The sequence below is a fragment of the Musa acuminata genome, chromosome BXJ1-6 (genome assembly GCF_036884655.1).
Source record: "Musa acuminata AAA Group cultivar baxijiao chromosome BXJ1-6, Cavendish_Baxijiao_AAA, whole genome shotgun sequence".
Classification (NCBI taxonomy): Eukaryota; Viridiplantae; Streptophyta; class Magnoliopsida; order Zingiberales; family Musaceae; genus Musa; species Musa acuminata.
In genome coordinates this window covers 44,652,394-44,669,790 of record NC_088332.1, presented here as the reverse complement: position 1 = coordinate 44,669,790, position 17,397 = coordinate 44,652,394, and the positions used below count along the sequence as shown (strand labels likewise).

The following is a 17,397-nucleotide window of genomic DNA, read 5'->3' as shown; positions in this document are numbered from 1 at the left end:
AAGAAGAGATGGTTCATCGAGAGTGACTTAGTCTTCGAGTGGTGAAGTTTGGTCTGGGAGTTGGACGGTCCCCTTCGCTTGATAGCCTATTGGTTGTGCCTCTTGGCTATTTCGATGATATTACATAATAGGTTTGATCATTTCGATGTTTAAATCAGAAAAATGAAGAGGGAGGAAAACAATAGTATCAACAGTGTAAACGAGGGAGTAAACAATTTTTTTTTCTACTTGTCTTGGCCTGGCCTAAGACTTAGACTTTTATATCTAGGCACTGTATGAAGCAGACGAACCTCCGTTAAGGAAGCCTTCGGTTTGCCTCCTTGCTTCTTTGGGTCAAGCGAGCATGATTTATCTTCATTTGTCGCTCCTGTGAATAAAACTTTTAAGTGTATGTTGAGACCCTTACAGGGGATCTCCGCATGGCCCAAGGGTTTGTACCTTTTCTTTGAAAACCTCACACGCGATGTAAACCGTCGATCATACTTTCTCCCTCAACATAGATGAAGTGCTGAAGGCCGAAGGCCGTGAGGGAAAGGCTCAATGGCGGGAGATTCCAAACTTCATGGCGAAGGAAGAATTTGGCGGGTCCGTCGGTTGCTTCGCGGGTTAAATCACACGAGTAGCGCTTCAATGATGTTGGAATTTTTATTTGTATTAAATGTATCCATTAATCGATTTCCATTTCCACATATATATATATATATATATATATATATATATATATATATATATATATCAACTTTACGCTTTATTATTCTCTCTCTATTTTTATTCGCCTCTTTCGCGCCATCGGCATTTTCCGCGTCAGGCCGTGCCGTTCTTTTCGGTGGGGCGGCGCCACCGTTCCTCCGACCCTTAAACGTAGCATCGTCGTCGCTTGCCCCCTTTCAGCTCGCTTTTATTATATTTCCCTTGGAATAATAATAACTGCGCGGGGTGAGGGCGGGCGGAAGTGGCAGGACAATGAATCCGATTTAATGAAGGAAGGTGTGACGTCCGGGGAGCAGCGGGCATCGTGGGGCCTTCGCCGTCTGTCGCGGCTGCCGTCCTTTACGCCGAAAGTGACGGGCGCCGTCAGGCGGTGGGTCGGCCCATGTGACGGCGTCCCCGTGCTTTTCGGTGGTGGGGACGGGCGGTGGGGCGGATGGCCAGGGTGGGTGGAAGAAGGAATCTTTATTGCCTCCATGTTTTCCTGGAGATTCCGGATTCCGTTCGGGAGAGGTGGGGCGCCGAGTGTTACGGTGGCAACAACCGTGACCGCAGACCGCAGACCACGCCACAGGGAGGGGATACCAACAACCTGCGACCGACGCAGATCCTTGCGAGGGGGACGGCACATCAAAGGCAACTTTATTTACTGCCCCCGCCTACTTTATTTAGGCGGGCAGCTCGCCTACTTTATGTACTGCCCAGCTGTCCAACGCAGCTTTATTGTGTTTTTCTAATATTTTCTATTTTCTTCGACAAAAAATAATTTCTTTAATTTTTATTATATATTAAAAAATAAAAAAATAAAGATCTTGATAATATATCATAAGATCGTATATTCGAATTTTATTTTTTAAATATTTTTATTTTTTAAAATATTCTTTTGATTTTTTTTTTTCTTTCTTAAGTCCTCTGGACTCGTCCTATTAGATTTATTGTAATATCAATTAGAATATATTAAAATAAAATTATAATATTTTTAATTTCACATAAAGTTATTATAATTTTATTAAAAATATTATGATTAATTCAAAAAATAATTATTAATTCATATTTGTATTAGTATACCAATCAATTAAAATATTTTTATATAGTTTTATAGTATCTTTATTAAAATACTAAACAATGGACAAGATTTTATTATTATTATTAACATAGAAAAGTTTAGTCACCGACTTGAAAATGCTAAATTGAGATATGCTTCACAAAATATATCCTAATTTATGTATAATAAATATACACCGTTTTATTGTATAAATAGATCAATCTCGTTGTCGGATGACTACTGATGACATAAAGTTTATTATGTTATATGTATTTGATACGTAGCGTACAAAAGAGAGACTGTTTATAATAAATGAAATGACGATTCCCATCGCTTTAATATAATGAACGTTTTGTCTCTTATCTCCGGCGAAAGAGATCGGACGGTGCACCCATGTCTTATGGTCTCCCAAGGAACATATCGATACTAGTATTTTTCGAAGGACAACGTGGCTTTCTCAGAGACGTCATGCTCCCTTTATCTTGACAAGTGTGGCGGACGAGTAGGCGTTGTTTCTAATGGAAACACAAGGATTTTTCATCTTTCTTATAATAAATGTATATATAAGAGATTTATACTATCAATTTATAATATTTTAAATTAAATTTAAATATCTTCATCAATATATTATAAATCTTTCTTATATAAACAAATTATTTGAATGATCCTATAGTAATAAGTACTTTGAAATTATATTATAAATCTATTAAAAATATTATTACTGAGAAACTGGTGAAATCTATTGGAAAAAAAATAAAATATAATAAAAATAAAATACTAATTAAAAATATATAAAAATTATTGGAAAATAAAATAAAAAGCCTTTTTTACTGGTCCAGCAAACAATGGGGCTTTCTACGTCGAACGGTGGCTCGTACGGTACAGTGGCCGAGCCCCTCGACTCGGTGTGGTCCAGTGATGGAAAGCTGATACGTTGTAGAAAACGATGGTCGTTTGAGCAACTTGCTGGCTTCTTCTGCACCGTTCCTATCATTTGAGGTTTTTGGATTTATGTTGTGCTGTGTATTGTGATACGGATACGTTGTATTAAGTATCTTTAAATCTTACACCGAGCTTTGGCAACTGAAGAAGAAGAAGAAGGAACAGCCCTAAATGGGTTTTGAAGTACCTCCTATTAACGTTTACAGCTTACTACATTAACTATTCTCTGCCGCAAGCCTTTACTATTTCCCGACGGTGTAGGTGGGAAGAAGCCCAACACGCGACCTGGGTTCGGGTGCGTGCGTTTGGGTGGTGGGATGGACACATGGCGGGTCGGTGGGGGCGGAGGACCGGTCATGGATGCGGCCATGGGATGGATCGGCTGTGCGGTGCGGAATTAGGGCTTTTGCGTTACGTCCACCTCTTTTAAAGGCTTTCTTAGTCTCCTAAAAAGATGTGTGTGTGTGTGTTTTGGGGGGGGCGTGTTGCGTCGCGGTTGTCCTGGAACTGGGAACGCCCTCAACCCCACTTCTCTTTACTGCTCACGGTTCCTCAACATTCCTCCCCCAAATCTCCATCTCTCTCCCTTTTCATCTGTTGATTTCTTCATCTCGGAAGAGAAGAGAAGAGGAGTTTTCGTAGCTACCCGCTCCTCCTCTGTGCATCTCATCTTATCACCCCCTCTTCCTTCTATTTCTAGGCATCTCTCTGCTTGGTTATCCTTTGAACCAGTCCAACAACTGCGAGCAGCGCGCGCGCACACGTTTTGTTGTTGTTGTTGTGTGACATGGCCAAAGAGTTTGATGATGGAGGGCTTTGGCTGCCTTCTGATTTCCTCTGCGACGAGTTCGTTCTCAGTGGAGGAGGAGGCAAGGACGGTGGGGGCGACTTTGCCGCGGCTTGCTTTACGGGCGAGTTCTCTTTTGGGTTTGGCTCAAATCTGGACTCTCCTGTGGAGTCGGTGACGGAGACGGAAGAGAGCGACGAGGAAGAGGACCACATCGCCGGGCTCACGCAGCAGATGGCTCGTTACTTCCTCCAAGACGAGGACAAGGATGCCTCCGGTGGTGCAGCGGACGACGCAAAGGTAACGAGTATTGATCCTCTTATCTGGCGACTAATTTATGTGGGCGTTCACGCCGGAGATCCGCTGATCCGACGAGTTCTTCAAGGCCATGGCACGCTCGCCCCAGTCAACGCTGTGCGCGTGGTCCGCCGCCTCCAACAAGGGGAGCCCGAACGGCCCGTCGCTCGTCTCTTCGCCGCCATCCACGTCTCCGATGAAGAAGCAAAACAAGGATCCCGCCGACCTGCTCTACGAAGCCGCGGGGCAGGTGATTCGGATGCGGAGCAACGATCTTGGCCGTCGCAAGAGTCTCTACGACCGCGGGATTCTTGGCGCGCCGAAGAAACCCACCCTGGCGGCGTCGGTGGCTTCAGAGAACGCGAGCTTTGGCTACCATGCGACCGGTGCCGTCACTCCCGTTCTCACGCATCAGCAACTGCAGGCAGCACAAGTGAGCCTCGACCGTTTCGTTAATCTCTGATCCGCATCTCTTATTAGCCCTCAGTTCCCTGACATCTGGTGCTCTCTGTTAGTTTCACCATCTGAGGCAGCAGCAAACGATGAAGCAGCCGCTGTCGGTGGCCTGGGGAACGCAGAGCAAAGCCAGAGGCGGTGGCCGGCCCTTGGATCTATCGCCCTCCGCGTGGCCACCGCTCCGAAAACCGCCACCGCAGCAGCAGCAACCACCGCTTCCAGGGGCCGGGATGCGGGCCGTGTTCCTCCACAACGCCGGCTCGCGGAAGGAGTCCGCCGGGACCGGCGTCTTCCTGCCGCGGACGGTTGGCAAGAAGATCGAGCCAAGGAAAAAGACCGGTAAAAATCTTTTCACCGCTAGAATCTCATCATTATTCTGTCGTTTCCTGTAAACCTTGGAGCGGTCGCCATAGTCTTCCCATCATTCGTCGTCTCGGGTGAGCAGTTCATTGGCGTTACTTTTCCTTTGTATCGGGAGTCAACATTAAGCTGGTAGACTTCACCCTCGTTTCTCCCTTATTTGCTTTGATGTGCTACATGCCTCCTCGCTGTTCTCCCTTTTATACAGTGTGTTGCAACTTCTGCTTGATGTGCTTGATATTGCACAGGCTGTTCAACCGTGCTGGTTCCCGATAGGGTGGTTCAAGCTCTGAACCTGAACCTGAAGGAGTTCGCAGCACAGCCACGCTTCCCCGGTGGCTTTGTTCTGACTCATGGTGATTACTCTGAGATGCGTTCATGTCCACATTGGTGGAGTGTTGTTGTCATATTCTAACTTGGAAGCTCATGTTTTTGGCTTGGCAGATGCACTTGTTGGGCGAAGCAGTGCGGGGCTATCACATCAGAGAAGGAAACACAACCTAACTGCCTCGCCGACGCCCGATGCAGCAGTGGCGACGGCAGCAACCCATGACATCGGCCTCCCTCAGGAATGGACCTACTGACCCATCTCACTTACACCAACTTACTGCAGTCTTAGTGCTTGCAATAGTTTTTAGGATAGGGAGTAGGAGAAGAAATTATGAAGAAAAATTATATATATATATATATATGGCATAAGCAGCAGCAGTAGGGAATTTATAATGGATTTAGGAAGGTGGCAGCGCAGCAGATTTATGCAGGGATGGATCGCAGGGTGTGAAGAAACAATAAGCGGTGGCTGTCTTATATTTGGCCGAGAATTATGGTGGGGGGAATCCTTTAGTTTCGCAATAAGGAATTCCAAGCTCTCTTTCACCGACGTCCAGCTTGGTAGTCGTCATCAATCACCCCCCTAATTCTCTCTCTCTCTTTCTCTAGCAGCCTATGTGTGTGTGACGGAGCGCAAGAAATGTGCCGGTCGCTAAGAAATAAGCAGGGCTCCCAAGTTCGTTAGTTCTTTGCCGAGTCTCGAGTCTACTCTCTGGATGTGAAGAAAGCTATATAAGATCATGGTTTGCGGTTTGCATGTTTGGAAATAAAAATGTATCGATTGTAATCAAGTGTTAATGAAATATTTTATCTGCGCTCGAATTATTTGGCATGTTCATCCAACGTGGGGTTACCCACCACCGTCGACACATTTCGTGCTGTACGACTTTGTGGGCCGGCGTCTGTGGTTTGGTTAATTCTTTTTCCTAAAGAATTCCATGCGCGTCCGATTACAGAGACAGCCATGTCCTGAAAGCTGTAAATGACTTGAGAGATAGGCATGTCCTTCACCAACTTTAGCCTGCAGAGGGAAGGAACACTTTTATGCTGGTTTCGAGGGATGCGACGGTGTGTGCTTTGCTTGGGAGAGAATGCGGCTGTGTTTATCATCTCAATCGTAGGATCAATTGATGTACATTGGAACGTTTCAATTTAATAATAATATCTTGTTGATCATTAATGGCGATCGAATAAGAGGACCAGTCGCGTTCGGAAAGTGAGTTGTCATTACGCTCAAATTTTGGTTTGGGCTTAGGCCCGGTCTATTAGCTTAAGCATCGCCGTCTCTGCCCCCTCATTTCCGTAATAATAATTTGCTCGACAAAATTTGAAGTTGACTTAATTAAAATATCCGTTGACTTTTAATTTCAATTGGAGAATCTGCCCCTATGCGTATGAAAAGCTAGTAGGTCAAAGGGTACACAAATGGCTGATCCCATATTTACACATCAGTAATTACATTACATCTGTAGTTCGACATGCACAGATTTGGAGAGCTTAGCCTGAAAACCCCATGCACTCCAAAATTCTTTACATCGGTGCAGTATTTACACATTAAATTCTTCTTATCGTATTATATATAATATATGTATGTTATTATTGCCTCTCTTCTTCTTCTTCTTCTTCTTCAGTCGACGTGGAGTCCGATTCGTCTACGTCAACTGCAGCAACCTGCGAAGGCCCGATCCTAGTGGCCGCCGGTTGCACACTGGAAGGTGGAGGCGCAGTTGCCACCGGGCCGTCGTCAACGTCAGCACTTTCCTCGCCCGCCTTGAGGTCCGCCGGGGGCAGGAAGCAGTCCGTGGAGAGCCCCCATATGTTGAAGTCCACCTCCTCCACGTTCCACGTCTCCTCCATCCGCGTCCGCGTGTGTCCGTCGCTGGTCTCCCCGAACCGGAACAGAGACACTTTGGTCCTCCCGGCGTGTGCGATGTTGACACCGTCGATGGGCCGGTAGTCCTCGATGAGCGACTCCATGGTGGACTCCCAGTACACGCTCCCCTTGCTCGCCGAGTACTTGATCCGAAGGAGGCGGGAGTCCGCGAGCTGGAGGAGCAGTCCCGTGCGCTGGCTGAAGTAGCCCCACACGGTGTGCTGGATGATCTCTACGGTGCTGCTGCTGCGGGCTCGCAAGGTGGCCGCCTCCGCGTCCAGCCTCAGCACGAAGCAGTCCTCCCCATTGACCCTCTTCTCCCCGAGGCACACCGAGCAAGCGAATAAGTTGGCCGTGCACCTCGGGTCGAGACCCTGTGCATGTGACAGAGGAAACGGTGTGCTTTTCGCTCGTGTCAACGAAGAAACAAGGCGAGGGAACGGAGAAAGAGTTCACGGACCTGAAGAGAACGGCGAAGGGGGAGAGGCGGGCCACGGGACGCGTGGGACTGGTGCCATGGAGTTTGTCTCCACGCCACCTTGCCGTCGCTCCCGGCGCTGATCTTGCACCCGGACACCATCAACTCCAAGCACCAAAGATGCGGCTTCTTCTGCCACAGCACAAAACCCCCAATCTCTCCGGCGCCGTCGAAACCACCGCCCTTTCTTACCTTCCTATTGTTGCTGGCCGTGTCGCCGCCGCCGCCGCCGTGGCCCTTGGGAAACTCCGACGCCGTCATGCGGACCTTCCCCACGGCGTACATGCTGTTTATCGCGTTCAACGCTTGCTCCCCTCCCGACGCCGCGATGTACTGCTGTACGATGTATTTGGCCATGGAGACTTCCTGCCATCCACGCATATTAATTCTCGTTTGGTTCATGTCAAGAAGAAGAAACATCGATGGGACAGAGTAAGTCTCACAATAGGATCCTTCTCCATGCCGCGGACGAGTGTGGATCTATACGCTTGGACGGGAAGCGGGACGAGAGGCGCCCCGATGACACCGAGCATGAGCTGGAGCTCGGCCCCGCGGCCAATGGGCGATGGCGGCGACCGGTCGACGTGCGATCGCATCCACGCCTTTATGTTGGCGCAGAGTGTCTTGTTGCTCCTGGAGTTGGCGTCGGAAAGGAACGTCTCCTCGGGGATGGGCACCTCGAGGACGGTGTCCAGTCCATCTTCTCGGTCCAGGTTCGGCCACAGCTTCCTCATGGAAGCTAAGCGAGAAAGGAGACGGGGGAATTGCTCAGAGTCCGCCACCAGTCCTTCCTCGCTTTACCACCTACCGATGCCGTCGTCTTCTGGTTTTCTATCCATAGGATAACAAAGCAGCGGCAGCATGTGTTGGACCTTCAAAGCTTCTCATTTGTCTCTCCTCTTGTTTCAACCTCAACGCCTGTCTCTTCCACGCTTTATCCAAAGAAATGCTTGAGCTTCGCTTTTGTTCCTCATCGCTTCAACACCTCTGCATTCTCTTTGGACTACTCACAGCAGCAAATCACCAACCGAGTCTGTGGCCTGTGGATGATTCTTTAGCTTCAATATATAGTGTGAAGGGAAAAGGTATAGCGTGAATGGGCAGCAGAGCTTTGCAAAGGAACCAAAGATGCATGCACCCATGTTTAAGCTCTGCACGTTTTCCTCCACCATACGTCTGTGGTTTCTTCCTGCATCTATTTAAGGTGGAGTAAGGGGACGTGATCAGAAAGTAAATGGTTTCATATGATGCCATTCTTAAAGTGGAAGACTCTTCGACTGAATATATTGACCAAATTCTTAAAGAGGAGTGTTAAGAAGTTAAAATATATTTTAGAAGATTATAAATAAATATTTTACCTTTTAAATAAGATTAGATAAGAGTTTTAGGAATAAAAAATTCTTAGTTCACAAAATTAAAATATATTTAAAAATTTTAAATTAATATCTTATCTTTTTTAAATAAAATTAAATAGAGTTATAAAGATTATTGCATTTGATCCTCCCATTCATTCACAGTCACCAGACCGATGCTTTCCGTAACACAGAAAGACCTGAGAGATATAGATAGGGTTCATGTGTGTCGTGTCTGCCAAATTTTGTAGTGGAAACAGAGCAAAGATAGGATTGTCGTGTTGGCCTCGATTGCCGGAGCCGCCTTCACCGCCCAAGCGTGCTTCCCGGCCTCGCCAGTTTAGTTTACAGTCCAAGGGAACTTCACGCCGTCGCCACCCATTTCAGTGGATCCTATAATAATAATAATAATAGAGAAACTCGAACGTGTGAACCTTACGAGAGGAGATGCTCAACTTTCAGTGGTCATTCCATGAGAAGAAACAAAGTGAACTAATGAACTTTCACGTGGCAATGTGTGTTTTCTGTTAAAAAGCTTTTATTTTATACCAACATTTCGTCGAGCCTTTTTTTTTTTTTACCCATATCCCATACACCCAAATCCTCAATAATAGGCGTCCACCATTTATCATATATCCAATCCTTAGTTTCCACGGAATTTTATTTAAAAATAAATAAATTTCTAAATATAAAAATCTTTATTATTAGACTTTTGTCAACGTGGGGTTTTATGAGGTCTATGTACATCGTTTTACTTTAATTATTTAAAGATAAGACATTGTATATTTTTATGACTTGAATCTTGATCTTTTAGGTTGTAAAGAAATAACCCTACCCTAGTTTCCCATGTTGAGACTTCAGCCTACTGACTAATTATGTGAAAGCATCCCTCCATAATTTCTTAGAGAGACTATAACTATTTAGGTCCAGATGTTTGAGTTAATAATAAGTCTGTGATACCATTAGATGTTCTGGGTTGTATGCACACTACATCGATGCATTCAACGAGTGTATAGTATTGGTGACAAGCTCGAGTAATTTTTAAAAATATAAAATTTTTATTTATTAAGTAAATTTACTAATCAAATAATTCTATAAAAATAATATTAATAGCTATGATTTTATATATATATATATATATATATATATATATATATATATATATATATATATATATATATCATTGAGTGATGGGGATATAAAGAGGAATAATCTTTGTATATGAACAAATACTAGAAGACCATAATACCCAACGAAATAAAATGGAAACACAATCAAACAGAACACCAAGATATACGTGGAAAACCCCTTCAATGTGAAGGGTAAAAACCACGGGGCAAACTAGAGATAATCCATTATGAGAATAATGAATATACAAATCTCAATCTCTTACCCAAAACCCTAGCAACAACCACAAGAGAATAACTGAGATACAACGATCACGTCACTGCCCACAATATCTAAAACTTCCCTAAGTAATCACAGCAAGAGTCTACTGTAGATTTAATCTAACCTGAGATGAGAACACTGTTAGATGATTGAGAACAGTCTCTCTGCGTTCCTTGTCTTCTTTCCTTTCTTTCTCTTGTTCTTCTGCCTTGTTCTTCTCTCTTTGTTGCTACGAGGATGTCAACGTTGCTGTATTTTTCTGCCTCTTTTCTACATCTAAAATGCAGCCCCCAAACCCCCTTATATTGATCTAGGGTTAGGTCAAAGGGGTATGGGTTGTGGGCTGATAAAGCCCACCATGGGTTGAACCCACTTTGGGCTGCCAGCCCAACACTGAGTACATTGAAGTTATCAACTAGTTTATTTGGTAAAGATTTTGATAGTTTATCGTAAGATCGTAGACTTAAATTTCGTTTCCGCCACTTACGCTTGATATCGAATGTTTTGTGGTTGCCTTCAGCCCAATCCCATAAGTGGGCTTGACGAAGTAAGCCAGCCCAAATTGTGGTTCCACCATCAGTGAGCTTACAATTCTACAGCTTATGAGCAATTAATTATATACGGAATTCCACGTAAATTGCAGATTATTTAGCCCTTAAACCCCCAAAACAGGTATCGAGATATTTGATGAGAACGAATTCTACAGTTATGGAATCAAAGAGCATTCGCTATCAGTTTCTAAGGATCTGCTTCGGAGCTGCAGTCTCGTTTCTCATGACACACACTGTAGTAGCAGCCGGTGGGATGCCATCCCATTTCGTGGCAACCTAATCCAACTACACCTTCAAGCTATTGATTTCGACCCAATCCTAAGCTACATGGGATATTTTAATGTGCACTGCATTCCAATCTTGTTGTTTTCAATATGAAAGCCATAAATCATACGATGGCCTATCTTCTCACTCTATGGGCCATCCTGATGCTGATGCTGACCCATTCCAATCTCCACTTTTGAATGGGACGCAAGAATGAGTATGGAATTCTCAAACAATATTTTCATGTCTTGGAGTGCTTAGGAAAGCAGCTTACCCACTTCCGGTTATGACGTTTATGGCTCGTAGAGACTTGTATTGCAAGTCATTACTCATGGCACCATTTCCTAGGTTGATACCAACTCTTGACATCCAGTGGATGGACCGTTCCTTCTTCAGTTGAGTTAGCATGCTCTTCGTTTAGTTCCTGAGATGTGACACGATCTGTTATCGAAAAGATGTAGTTGAGATGGTAGATGAGAAGGTTCAGCTACTCGTCCTCTGTTTGGATTCGATTGGCCAACTCGTCGAGGACCAGAAAATGACATGCTCGGTACTGTTTCCCTGTGTCTTTCTCCCCACGAAACCGTGTCTCTCCATCCTATACTACCTGTCAAAAACCATCATAGACAAAATGGTTCGTTATGAACTCTGCAATCGCATCGACGTATCTTTCAGTACTGCGGCGAAGGAAGAGACTTCCGCTTGTGTCCCGACCTGCTATTGTTCATGCTTTTGGTTGATCCATCGATGCAGTCAAAACCGGACATGTCATCGACTCGTTAGAACTACAGAGCGACAGGTGAGCTGTCGTTACCTTGGCTTTCGACGAGTCATATAGTGCCGAGACGACGCACAGATTTCCACGCGACATTGCCGAGGAACGAGTGCTTTTAGCTAACCGGTCGATCGGACTGGGCAATCTGGAAACGTATGTACGACTGAAGCTACCAACTCTGGAAGGATTCATCAGTAATAGGATGGGGTTGACCAGAGTGGTAGTTTTCGCAACCTAATCATCACCTGCTACGATTTGGGCTCTGATTCTGTCTGTCAACGGTGAGGAATACCTTTCTGCGTGCGTTCGAGGACGCAACGGTGGCTCTATAAAAGTGGCCCTCGATGGCTTCTCCATTGGCATCCGGTCTCGAAGAAAAAGCGGAGAGGAGGCTTTCCTCTGCTTCGGTCGCTGCGATACTCCCAACTTAACCGATGCGTTCCTCGGCTTTCGTTCTTGTCTTCCTATGCTTCGTTGCGGATGCAGCCATCGTGGAGCACACCTTCAATGTGATCTACTACTTACTATCCCTGCAGTCAATCCTTGTTTCTCTTTCTGCAGTATTATCTTTGGTTCCGTCGATGGAGTTCGACATGCTTTTCGTCTTTCAGGTGGGAAATCTGACGGTAAGTCGGCTGTGCGAAGACAGAGTTATCACTGCAGTGAATGGCCAGCTTCCCGGCCCCACCATAGAGGTTGACGAAGGCGACACGTTGGTGGTTCATGTCACGAACGAGTCGCCCTACAACATGTCGATCCACTGGTAAGTAATGGAGGCAAACTGCAAAGACTCATGCGTTTGGCAATTAGGAATCAGTAGTCACAAGCTGCTGCTGCTGCAGGCATGGCATCTTCCAGATGTTAAGCGCGTGGGCGGACGGGCCGAACATGGTAACGCAGTGTCCCATCCGCCCCGGGAACAGCTACACCTACAAGTTCAACGTCACCGGCCAAGAAGGCACGCTGTGGTGGCACGCCCACGTCTCCTTCCTCCGTGCCACCGTCCACGGAGCTCTCATCATCCGTCCCAGGGGCGGCCCTAAGCGCTGCCCCTTCCCGCAGCCCCATCATGAAGTCCCCATCGTCCTGGGTATCGTTTCTGCAACAGTGCTCGCCTCGTCCTATTAAACTGGCCCCGGATGACCGAGCTCTTCCTGTACTTCAAATCTTCTGCAGGGGAGTGGTGGAAGGCCAATGTGGTCGATGTCGCAGACGAGGCCTTTCTTACCGGTGGGAACCCCAACATCTCCGACGCGTTCACCATCAACGGGCAGCCCGGTGACTCGTACGAATGTTCCAAGAAGCGTGAGTGATGACTCTTTACCTCTGCCTGTCGACGACGACGCGTGCATTTCTGATTCGTGCACTGCATGGTCGCATGCAGACACCTACAGGCTCAAAGTCGTCGCAGGGAAGACGTACATGCTCCGCATCATCAACTCTGCACTCAATAATCAGCTCTTCTTCAAGGTCGCCGGGCACAACTTCACCGTCGTGGCGGTGGACGCCAGCTACACCAAGCCCTACAAAACCGACGTGGTGGTCATCGCCCCAGGGCAGACAGTCGACGCCCTCATGGTCGCCGATGCTGCCCCGGGCAGATACTATATGGCCGCCCGCCCATACATCAGCACGGGCCCTCAGGGCCCTCCCTTCGACACCACCACCACCACCGGTATCGTCAAGTACAAGTCCGCCCACGGTTCTTCGCCTCCTGCGATGCCCACCATGCCGCCCTTCAACGACACCGCGACCGCCCACCGGTTCTTCACCGAGATAACCGGTCTCCTTAAGCCGGGCCGACCCACCGTCCCTCTCGTCGTGGACGAGCAGATGTTCGTTACCTTCGGGCTGGGGCTTGCTCCCTGCGAACCGAGCCAAGTCCGGTGCAACAGGACCGCGGGTTCTTTCGCTGGAAGCATGAACAACGTATCGTTTCGGTTCCCCACCACGACGTCGTTGCTGGAGGCGCAGTATAAGGGTGTGAGCGGGGTGTACACGGCCGACTTCCCCAACAACCCGGCGGCTCTCTTCGACTTCACCAACCTCACCGTGAACACCGACCCGTCCCTGCAGCCTTTGCGGTCCACGGTCAAGGGCACCAAGTTGAAGAAGGTGAAGTACAACGCGACGGTGGAGATGGTGCTGCAGAACACGGCGATACTGGGGACGGAGAACCACCCGTTGCACCTCCACGGCTTCAACTTCTTTGTGCTCGCGCAGGGCTTCGGGAACTTCAACGCGACGGCGGCGGCGAGCAGCTACAACCTGGTGGACCCGCAGGTGAGGAACACTGTCGCGGTGCCGGTGGGCGGATGGGCCGTCATCCGATTCGTCGCCAACAACCCAGGTGCGTCTCTTTCTTTTCGCCGTCTTCTCCATCGCCGGGGCAGCTGGAACTATATGGTTTGATGTGTAGGTGTATGGATCCTGCATTGCCATTTGGACGCCCACTTGCCTTTCGGGTTGGCCACAGCATTCGAGGTGGCGAACGGACCCACCGCCGAGTCGACTCTGCCTCCACCGCCGCCGGACTACCCCACTTGTTAACCAGCAGACGCCGATAGCAAACGAGCTATATTTCCTCGCCTCACGAGTTGTTCGATGTCTATTCTTTGGGTGTCTTGCACGTAACAATGACACCGTACGACTTCAATTCGTCCACAGAGTATATATTCTATAGTAAATTGCAACATGCCGTATTTTCTCACGATAAAACATAATCTGCGGATTAATTCGACTGTCTCGTTCATCTCCGCTGTTGTTTTGTGAGGAAAGTGTGGGTAATATTTTTGCCAAGCAACGGATCGTGTTATGGGCCGCTACAAGGCAGGCCGGCCCATAAGCTTCAATCGGAGTGTGCCACGGGTCACATATATCCTCTTCGATTGAGCACGAATCAACAAAAGCTGCTGCACCCATCGGAGTAGGACTACGCAACGTCGATCGGAATCAATTGATGGGTGACGTTTCTCCTACTCTTGTCGTTCGTGGCGTCGCCACCCAATCCATGAGATTGAAAGTTCAACGCGATTGGCACATAATACGAACAATCCAAAACTTTCGCCGTCGCTGGTCAGCTGGAATGCTTGAATGCGTTTGCTTGCTTGTGGCGTTCTTCGCAGAGGAAAAGAGGCGGCGGCGGCCACTTGGACGGTCAAAGCACAGAATGGGACGATTCCATGCCCATTATTGAAATCGTTTACTCATACCTAAATGCCATTTTTTTTTTGTTATAATATATAAAGGCGAAATCATCAAAGAGGCGTCAAAGAAATACTTATAATAAAATAAATAAATAAATTATACTTTCGATAGTCTCTTCCTTTGACATCATATTAAACTCTGAGACATGTTAGTACGTGTCAAACTCTCTTAGAATCGTATTCATAGAATCCTATAATATTATTATTCGAGAGTATACTCGAAAAAGTTCCTTTGATACTTATTGTTTGTGTCAACACTTTTAAGCCGTGGCCTCGGGGTCGACGCGGTTTAGTTTGGGTCCGAATGGGCGGGGATCTTCCAGGGGAACCCGGGAGGCCGTTGGGGCGGCTTACTTCGCTGGGCGCGATTGGGGACGGGTCCGTCATCTTTTTCGGGACGGGGCTCCCCTTCTGGGTGTTTGGGAGAGACGCTCCGCCTTCGTACCTGCACACAGGTCGGGTCGGAAGAGCTCGGCCCGACCCCTCCGATGATCAAGTTAGTGAATAGTCGCAAGGGGGTTTTTTGTTGTCTCCCTCTTTTCCTCGGAGCGCGAGGATTTTTATAGTGAAGGTTACCGTTGCCTGATGTGACCACTTGCAGGGAGCAGGATCGTACTCCTGGTAACGTCTGATATCAACGTTGGCGTGGCGTGAAGGACCGAACCTGAGCAGGATATTAATGTGCTTCGATCGACGTTCCGATCCGTGTTGACTAGGTGCTGTCAGGTTAATAGAGGCGCGAGACGTCATCTGGGGCTGTTGACGTCAACCTAAGTCTTATCGTCATTATTATCCTCATCACTTATATTAGCCTTGGTCGTCAAAATTTTCTCCATACATTTGCTCACTCGTGAGAGATGCCGTCTTCAAAGCATACACGAGTTAAGATCCGGATTCAAAAGACAGCCCATTGTTTCTTGCATGCGGTAAACAAACATCTTGATAGAATACCACAGAAGGGTCCATGTGACCCTTCTAAGACTAATTTAATCTGGTCAAATGGGTTTAACCTAATAATTCATAATTAAACAATCAGTCATTAAAAATAATCCTCTTTGGTTCTCTTAGTCTGATCCGATTGATTTAAATATGAGCAAACACAAACATCTAAGGGAAAAAAAGGACCGTGTGAAATGATTACTTGAGACGATAGGAACTCGAACTGATACTGTATCTCTTATTAGTAGCATGCATACCAAACACATTTTTTGACTCTATAAATCTCTATCAAGAATTGTCATTCCATTTAGATATAGGGAACATAGTCTGTCCAAAGCAAAATATAATATTATTCTCTTTATCACACTAAGGCTATATATATATATATATATATATATATATATATATATATATATATATATATATATATATATATATATATATATATATATATAATATTTCGGTTCATATATTTTTAAAAATTATATTGAGATCTCTATACTTATGAAAGTAAAATATTTAATTTTTTTTTTTATGTCATCAACTCTACTAATAGAACACTGTCATGTGTTTCTAAAATGAGATAAAAAGGTAATTTCGTAATCTCTATTTTCAAGTGAAAGCTTTGCTATCATTCTCTAGTTTTATCCTCCCTTCCGGCTTTGCTATCATGCTTTGCTTCCCTTCCCTCTCGTATCTTTCCTCGACCCTCTCCAATGCTTTGCTTCTCTTCCCTCTCGGAGAAGGGAGACCTCCTCGATGACTTCAAGTTCGATGTCAAGATCGACATCGCCATTGCCAATCCCCCCTCCATTGCGCTTACGTCGCTTTGAGGGCATGAAAGAAGGCCACGTACTTCAACCCCCATAACTTCATTGATAATTGAGTCGACCTTGATGTGTGCGACTATCACGATGTCTTCTGCACCGTGATGCCTGATGACTCCTCGATCAATGTTGCCATCGACATCGAACTTGATGACATTGATATCGCCGGGTACCTCCCCGCGGAACTCGGCCTCTTGACCAACATCTCTCTCCTTCACATCAACTCCAATTGTTTTTGCGACATCATCCACTAGAACATTTCCCGTCTCAAACTCCTCCATGAGCTCGACACTAGCAACATTTACTTTGTCAACCCATTCCCGGACGTTGCCCTTCGCTTGCTATCACTTAAGTACCTCGACCTTTAGTTCAATGACTTTAAGGGAGCACTGTAGTCGGTGCTCTTCGATAAGAAGCTAGACATCATATTTTTCAACAACAACCGTTTAGCTCTTAGATGCCTGACAACTTTGATAACTCCAAAGCCTTCATCGTTATCATCGCCAACAATAAGATCCATAGTTGTCTTCTAAGCAACATCAACAAAACGACGACTACCCTTAATGAGCTTGTTTTGATGAACAAGCTTTCGAGATTTAATCGAAGTTTTCTACTCTCGGTAGACTATCTAGGAGGATAACGAAGCCGAAAAAGGATAGTAAAGCTTTCACAAAAGTTACTCTTATATAAAATTAATGATTAAAAAATTATATTTTTATCTTCTATCGGTAGAGCAAAGGATACGAGCAGAAACGAGATTAAATATTTCAATTACATAATTACATGAATCCCACCGTATAATCTTTAATTTTGTACTA

General features: G+C 46.1%; 3 protein-coding genes across 3 annotated transcripts; 2 read left to right on the top strand and 1 right to left on the bottom strand.

The window, feature by feature from the left end:
* The first annotated feature begins 3,155 nt into the window (after positions 1 to 3,155).
* Positions 3,156 to 5,747, top strand: LOC135677266 (uncharacterized). The gene is made up of 5 exons (XM_065189388.1): positions 3,156 to 3,782; positions 3,868 to 4,212; positions 4,295 to 4,574; positions 4,844 to 4,951; positions 5,040 to 5,747. Exons 1-5 carry the CDS (start codon positions 3,483 to 3,485, stop codon positions 5,177 to 5,179), a joined length of 1,173 nt encoding a protein of 390 aa, XP_065045460.1. The 5' UTR covers positions 3,156 to 3,482; the 3' UTR covers positions 5,180 to 5,747.
* Positions 5,748 to 6,334: 587 nt separating this feature from the next.
* Positions 6,335 to 8,416, bottom strand: LOC135677267 (uncharacterized). The gene is made up of 3 exons (XM_065189390.1): positions 7,720 to 8,416; positions 7,259 to 7,642; positions 6,335 to 7,172 (listed from the first exon to the last, which is right to left on the bottom strand). The coding sequence occupies exons 1-3, from the start codon at positions 8,008 to 8,010 to the stop codon at positions 6,522 to 6,524; spliced, it is 1,326 nt and encodes a 441-aa protein (XP_065045462.1). The 5' UTR covers positions 8,011 to 8,416; the 3' UTR covers positions 6,335 to 6,521.
* Positions 8,417 to 11,978: 3,562 nt separating this feature from the next.
* Positions 11,979 to 14,359, top strand: LOC103990186 (laccase-24). Its single transcript, XM_009409255.3, has 6 exons — positions 11,979 to 12,116; positions 12,219 to 12,370; positions 12,450 to 12,697; positions 12,784 to 12,912; positions 12,992 to 13,957; positions 14,027 to 14,359. The coding sequence occupies exons 1-6, from the start codon at positions 12,042 to 12,044 to the stop codon at positions 14,155 to 14,157; spliced, it is 1,701 nt and encodes a 566-aa protein (XP_009407530.2). The 5' UTR covers positions 11,979 to 12,041; the 3' UTR covers positions 14,158 to 14,359.
* The last annotated feature ends 3,038 nt before the right edge of the window (positions 14,360 to 17,397 follow it).

What these genes read in the sequence shown, in the direction of transcription:
- LOC135677266 (XM_065189388.1), top strand. Translation starts at nt 3,483, where the DNA reads ATGGCCAAAGAGTTTGATGATGGAGGGCTTTGGCTGCCTTCTGATTTC. An exon ending in AGCAACTGCAGGCAGCACAA is followed by an intron (nt 4,213 to 4,294) that starts GTGAGCCTCGAC and finishes GCTCTCTGTTAG; the next exon opens with TTTCACCATCTGAGGCAGCA. An exon ending in TGGCTTTGTTCTGACTCATG is followed by an intron (nt 4,952 to 5,039) that starts GTGATTACTCTG and finishes TTGGCTTGGCAG; the next exon opens with ATGCACTTGTTGGGCGAAGC.
- LOC103990186 (XM_009409255.3), top strand. Translation starts at nt 12,042, where the DNA reads ATGCGTTCCTCGGCTTTCGTTCTTGTCTTCCTATGCTTCGTTGCGGAT. An exon ending in TGAAGTCCCCATCGTCCTGG is followed by an intron (nt 12,698 to 12,783) that starts GTATCGTTTCTG and finishes AATCTTCTGCAG; the next exon opens with GGGAGTGGTGGAAGGCCAAT. An exon ending in GTACGAATGTTCCAAGAAGC is followed by an intron (nt 12,913 to 12,991) that starts GTGAGTGATGAC and finishes GGTCGCATGCAG; the next exon opens with ACACCTACAGGCTCAAAGTC.
- LOC135677267 (XM_065189390.1), bottom strand. Translation starts at nt 8,010, where the DNA reads ATGAGGAAGCTGTGGCCGAACCTGGACCGAGAAGATGGACTGGACACC. An exon ending in GCATGGAGAAGGATCCTATT is followed by an intron (nt 7,643 to 7,719) that starts GTGAGACTTACT and finishes CGTGGATGGCAG; the next exon opens with GAAGTCTCCATGGCCAAATA. An exon ending in CCCTTCGCCGTTCTCTTCAG is followed by an intron (nt 7,173 to 7,258) that starts GTCCGTGAACTC and finishes TCACATGCACAG; the next exon opens with GGTCTCGACCCGAGGTGCAC.